Source organism: Eptatretus burgeri, chromosome 13 (genome assembly GCF_056783735.1).
Source record: "Eptatretus burgeri isolate ZD-2024b chromosome 13, Ebu_testis_v1, whole genome shotgun sequence".
NCBI lineage: Eukaryota > Metazoa > Chordata > Myxini > Myxiniformes > Myxinidae > Eptatretus > Eptatretus burgeri.
In genome coordinates, this window is record NC_140973.1 from 56,718,587 (window position 1) to 56,724,832 (window position 6,246).

At 42.7% G+C, this 6,246-nt stretch overlaps 1 protein-coding gene across 11 annotated transcripts in view; it reads left to right on the top strand.

The window, feature by feature from the left end:
• MYCBP2 (MYC binding protein 2) overlaps window positions 1-6,246 on the top strand; it is a 342,387-nt gene that overhangs the window by 274,795 nt on the left and 61,346 nt on the right. For all 11 annotated transcript variants that reach the window (XM_085852542.1, XM_085852550.1, XM_085852551.1 and 8 more), the window contains 3 exons: window positions 1,030-1,184; window positions 2,811-2,964; window positions 5,480-5,704. In XM_085852542.1, the coding sequence (XP_085708668.1) occupies window positions 1,030-1,184; window positions 2,811-2,964; window positions 5,480-5,704 (534 nt within the window). The remainder of the gene's footprint in view (window positions 1-1,029; window positions 1,185-2,810; window positions 2,965-5,479; window positions 5,705-6,246) is intronic.

A 6,246-nucleotide genomic window follows, 5' to 3' on the forward strand; every position in this document is an offset into this window, starting at 1 on the left:
GTGTTATCAAAAGTTGATGTATATATTTGCTCCATTGGAGAATGAGGGTGTGTGTATCCCTCACTTCTTGGACTGCCATACATCCCGTTGAGGGTTATGCTTCAAAAACCAATTAATTAATTATCGATGACACAGATGGCATTAAACAGCGATGAATACCAATATTGGTGTTTACCACTGTCATAATTGTGGGCTACTTCTTTCAGTAAATGGGAAATTGAATTGATTTGGTGAGTTATGCTTCCCCCCATCCCTCCTCCCCCCCTCCTCCCTTGTGTACCCCCTCCTCCCACAACTGGAAACATTTTGGAGCTCATTCTAAGTTGCCCAAATGGCATTTTAGAGTCAACAACGAAGTATAGATGGTATTGCATGTATGCTGGACTACATTGGCCAGCCAGATGAATCCCTTCCTGAAGGTTATTACAGAGCTGGCTGGGCTTTGTTGGCATTTGGATAGCACAATCATAATTGTACTGGAAGTGGCCTTCCACAAGCTTCAAGTGCAAATCCTTAACACTACTGCTTTCAGCAGGTTTGTACTGTCATCATTTGCATTGTGCTGTCAGCACCGTTTTCTTTACCACTAAGCCAACTGTATTCCTTCGTCAGAGTGATGTCCTATCCAGAATTGTGCCCCCTAGCCAAGGAAAAAACTGCCTCGGCAGCTCTGTGCATCTGAAGACGCAAAAGGAGTCGTTGTTGTTGTTCTTCTTCTTCTTCTTGGTCTTCTTCAACTTTCCCACTTCTCACCTGCAAATTTTCGATCGATGTAAAATTCTTCCTCTTCTCTCTTCGCAGTCTTTGATTGCAATTTATTTTTCACACATTTCTCTCTCATAGATATATTTGGTTTGGGAGTGAACCTCAGCGTTATCGGATATCCATTTGCAGTTAGTAGGATGTGCCACTCATCAATCGTTTCGACTGTTAATCGTGTTAACTTTGAATGTCCTTTGAAACCCGTCACCTACTAAAGAATGCATATGAGCGGTCACTGCTTCCTGACCCAAACTCTCCACCATGCAGGACCTACGCGTGTGTGAGCACCCTCTCTCAGACATCCTTATCGTGGGAGATGCGTCACACCCTCTTCCTCGGGAGTTTCATCAACTCTTGCAAACCATCTCTGATTTGATGATGGCTTTGCCTGCTGGGAGCGCTCTGCAGCAGATGGCACTCCGGTAGGCCATGCAATATCATGCCAAGGATCATGCTCTGTGGCATGGTCAGATTTGGTCTTTTATCTTGCCAAAAATATAGCAAAAATTGTAGCATTTATTTTTAACCGTTTCCTGAACTGTTTTTTACCCCTCAGCCCGGATTGGCTAAGGGGTATTGTCATCATAGGCGTTGTCCGGGCGTCTGTCAACTTTTGGTTTCCGTCGATTTCGAGGAGAACGCCTTGTCCGATTAAATCCATTTTTGCAGTGTGTGTTGGGGCTGAGTAGAAGAAGGTTCCTTTCGATAATCAGTGCGATGCAATATCCAATATGGTGGCTAGGGCAGCCATCTTGAATTTGGTTTCTGGACAATAACTTGAGAACGGCTTCACAAATTGATTTTATTTTCATGGGGGTATAATGGGGGTGGTTAGAGGAAGGTTCCTTTCAATATACAGCACAATCCGATATCCAATATGGCGGCTAGGGCAGCCATCTTGAATTTGGCGGGCGTCCGGGCGTCTGTCAACTTTTGGTTTCCATCAATTTCGAGGTGAACGCCTTGTCTGATTAAATCAATTTTTCCAGGGTGTGTTGGGGTTGAGTAGAGGAAGGTTCCTTTCGAAAATGGGCGCGCTGCGATTTTCAATGTGGCCTCCATGGCAGCCATCTTGAAATTGGTTTCCGTTGATTTCGAGGAGAACGCCTTGTCTGATTAAATCCATTTTTGCAGTGTGTGTTGGGGCTGGGTAGAGGAAGGTTCCTTTCGATAATCAGTGTGATGCGATATCCAATATGGCGGCTAGGGCAGCCATCTTGAATTTGGTTTCTGGACAATAACTTGAGAACGGCTTGACAGATTGATTTTATTTTCATGGGGGTATAATGGCGGTGGTTAGAGGAAGGTTCCTTTCGATATACAGCGCAATCCAATATCCAATATGGCGGCTAGGGCAGCCATCTTGAATTTGGTTTCCGGACAATAACTTGAGAACGGCTTGACTTATTGATTGCATTTTTGTGTGATATAATGGGGCTGTTTAGAGGAAGGTTCCTTTCGATATTCAGCGCAATCCGATATCCAATATGGCGGCTAGAGCAGCCATCTTGAATTTGGTTTCCGGACAATAACTTGAGAACGGCTTCACACATTGATTTTATTCTGGCGAGGTTTAATGGGGTTGAGTAGAGGAAGGTTCCTTTCCAAAATGGGCATGCTGCAATTTTCACTGTGGCCGCCATGGCAGCCATCTTGAAATTGTTTTCCGTCAATTTCAAGGAGAATGCCTTGTCCGATTAAATCCATTTTTGCTGGGTGTGTTGGGGTTGAGTCGAGGAAGGTTCCTTTCGAAAATGGGCGTGCTGCGATTTTCAATATGGCCACCATCTTGAAATTGGTTTGCGTCAAGGGGCTGCGGGGTTACGCCCGCTTTGCGGTGCTATTTTTTGTTTGTTTGTTTGTTTTGCCATGTGCTTTAATTTTGGACATATGATTTTATAAATAATTCCTCAGATTTTGAAATAAAATGCATATTTTGAAGTCAGGTGAAATTCGACAACGTGCAAGTTGAATCATTGGTTGCGTTGTCCAGCACTAACGTGGCTTTGTCAAACTTGGACATTCAAGGTTCTCCTTTTCTGGGGCAGGTGTTGGAGTCTCAAGTTCCGACAATCAGATCACCAGTTTTTGCACCAAAGCAATGTGTTCCATCACATAAACAATATTCTGTCCAAGTCCGACGAGGGAGATGGGGACGATGGGCCCAACAACACGGTGCAGCCCCCAGGCGATCCAGGACAGGTTCGTTGCAAGATGCCTTTGTTTTCTGTAATCGAAACCGCCTTTCTGGGGTTGTTTCATCGCATATCTTTTTGCTTTTCAGCGTCTTCATGTAACCCATGTATGAATGATTAAATAACTCCTTGTAAAATATTTTTCTTTTCTTTTTTCATTTTGGCACAGGTCCATGGCTCAGATATCCAATCCTCTACAGCTCAGATTATTTGGCATGTGGCTGTATGCAATAAAGTGCCGTCTGCTGTTATTTTATATTCATCTAAGTCAGTAGAAGGTCAAAAGGACACATGACTATGTAGATTGCTGAGCATTTTGGTGGTTCATCAGTACACCATTAAATTTGGTGGGTTTGAATTACGCTTTTAGAAGGTTGTATGAATGACCCCCTACAGCACCGACACAAAAATGCCAAAATGTACATTTCAAAAATGTTTTTCAGACCTTTTTTTCACTAAAGTCCATATTTAATGCACATCCTTGTAGAAACCAGTTGGTAACTCCATAGCCAATACCCTAAAATATCATGACGATGTAGGTTACCAAGCAGCAGCATCTGGTTTTAAAAAAAAAGCACATCGTTTTAAACCGGCATTCCCATCTGAGTATATTCCGTGTTCAAATCCCATGTACTTTGTTTATTTGTTGTCTTCTAATGTCCTTGTAATTCATGTAAAAGTATATTGGTCTCCTGCGGTCTTCATCGTTCATGCAATGTATGCACAAGATTCTCCATGAGCTCAAGTTCATTTGTCAAAAAAGCAAACCTTTCCCTTCATCCTTTGATGCACGAATCATTCAAAGTGAGCTTTCACTATTGAAGAATGACTTAATCACCACGAGTAACCTTTTCATGTTTGTCTTGAGAAAACCTTTTCATTACACTCCTGTTTCCCAACATTTAGTGAACCCATAGCATTTGCTTTTGAAATCTTAATCAGTCCAGTAAACTTGTTGTTCCTTTCCATGGTCTCTCAGCACTACTTAACAGTCGTGTATGAAATAAATTACAGGTGAAGACAAAGTAGCATGTGTGTCGAGTGAATGCTACCCCAATATGTGTGCGTGATGTGTGGCTGCGTCAGGTTTCAAGCTGTCTGGATTTGGAATAGTTTGTGGCATATCTGTGGATGCATAGCATATGCAATGTGAAACCATTAGCTGTTCCCCATTGTACAAATGTCCAATCCTCTTCCACTCCCGAATTAACGAAGAAATGGTAGGGTGGCAGGGATGCAATTACTGCTTTTTTGATTAATTTGAGCAGTTTTTATATTCCATTTTTGATTCTAAAGCTTTAGTTATATTTATGAGTGCGTCGCTAAGTAATGCCTTCTATTCTTTTTCTCCAAAACAGGTAAAGGAACTCGAGTGAAATAAATACAGATACCAACATCAATGTTTATTCTACCATGGTTCATATTTATTTCTCAACATAATCACCTTTGCGATCCACACATTTCTACCAACGTTCAAGTTATTTTGTGATCACGTGACTATAGAACTGTGTGTGCATCCTGCTGACTTACTCAGCGCTTCACAGTATCCTTCACATCATCGTCGGAAGAAAAATGTTCTCCACGAAGGTGTTCCTTCAGTGTGGGGAAGAAATGAAAATGTGACGGAGCCAAATTGGGACTGTATGGTGGTGAAACCAAGGCGACCGATTGCTTCAGTCATTCTTGCACTCGTGTGAGGCCATGCATTGTCCTTCTGGAGGAGAATCATCTGCATGGCGGGACAAACCCTCCAAATCCATGCCTTCAGAGTTTCAATGTACCACTCAGAATTCATGGTAGCAACCCATGGGATGAATTTCAAATGGACTATCCTTTTCACATCCCCAAAAGCCGTAAGCATGACTTTCCCGACAGGGTTTTTTTTAATACTGGTGAGCCTTTGTGGCAGTACTCCATTGACTGTCTCTTACCCTCAGGATTGTAATGGTGCACCCAACTCTCATCTCCAGTCACAATATTGAGCAGGAAGTAGTCGTCTTCACGTTCACCTTCATGTTTGTCAACTCAATAACTGCATGCAGCACTGACAATGTCGAGCTGCCCTCTGCCATCTTGATTGGCGTAACACCAAGACCGTGTATCAGAATCATAAAACTTCACACCCAGTGGTGGGAAAACTAATATGTGGACTGCCCTTTGGTTCATTCGAATATCTTTACTTGTTTTGGAGAAAAAGAGGAGGAGGCGCTACTTTTCAACACACCCTCGTATAATAGCCCACATTAATTTTGTCATATTCCGACATTCCTATTGATAAAGTATTTGTGGAAAAGGCTGTCTTAGACCTCTTCCATTTCTCAATCTTCATTTTACTTAATTCATCTTTATCCTTGAATGCCGAATGTGTTTTTGATTGTAAATTGTTTGCATTTTAGTTAACAAACTTCTCTATCTCTAGTTCTGTCTAACGTTTCAACCACGCAACAGCATGGATTATAAATGTACAAGATTTTGGTTTAATTTTGGACTGGCATCCATCTTTTCCACCACGTCACGAGCAGGAGCATTGTGCCACAAGCATCATGAGGGATCTCACCAGCTCTGTGGAGTTAAAAACATCGAGCCGACCCGCCATGATGGGCAGCCTGACAGACGGCTCGACAGAGACCTTCTGGGAATCTGGAGACGAGGATCGTAACAAGAGCAAAAGTGTGACATTGAGCTGTGCTAAGGGGCTGGTTCCACGCCGTGTCTGCGTACATGTGGACAACTCCCGAGATATCGGGGTGAGTGTGAACCATTTCTTTGGAAAAAGTCCTGACAGTTTATCTTTGTATGTTTTTATTGAGGTGGAACTGCCGGTAGACTGACATGCATGAATTTAGCATCGACCTGCAGTTGTACCCAAAGCTCAACATTTTATTGCAACACAGTTATAGTTTGCTCGATTGTCTTTGTGTGTAATTTTCTTCAACCAAAGTAAAATGCTCTTCAACTTTACTGTAAATGTTGCACCAGGGACCTGTTAAGTACAACAATGGCAGTTTTTAACCTCACAAGTGTCCGGTGTCCGGACGGGAGTTTATCTCCATACGGGAGTTTATCTCTGGGCATGTCTGTGTGGTGTTTGTCTCTGGAAGGCTTGGATCTGGCTGCATCTGGGCGGTGTTTGTCTCCGGCTGTGTCCAGGCGGCGTTTGCCACTGGGTGGTATTTATAGTATGACCGGTAGAAAAAGGATTTCAGACATTGTTTTGTTTCCATCTTCACTGTTCTTCTATGCAGAAGCATTTTGATGAGACATTATGAGTTGCAATTAATGCTCCACC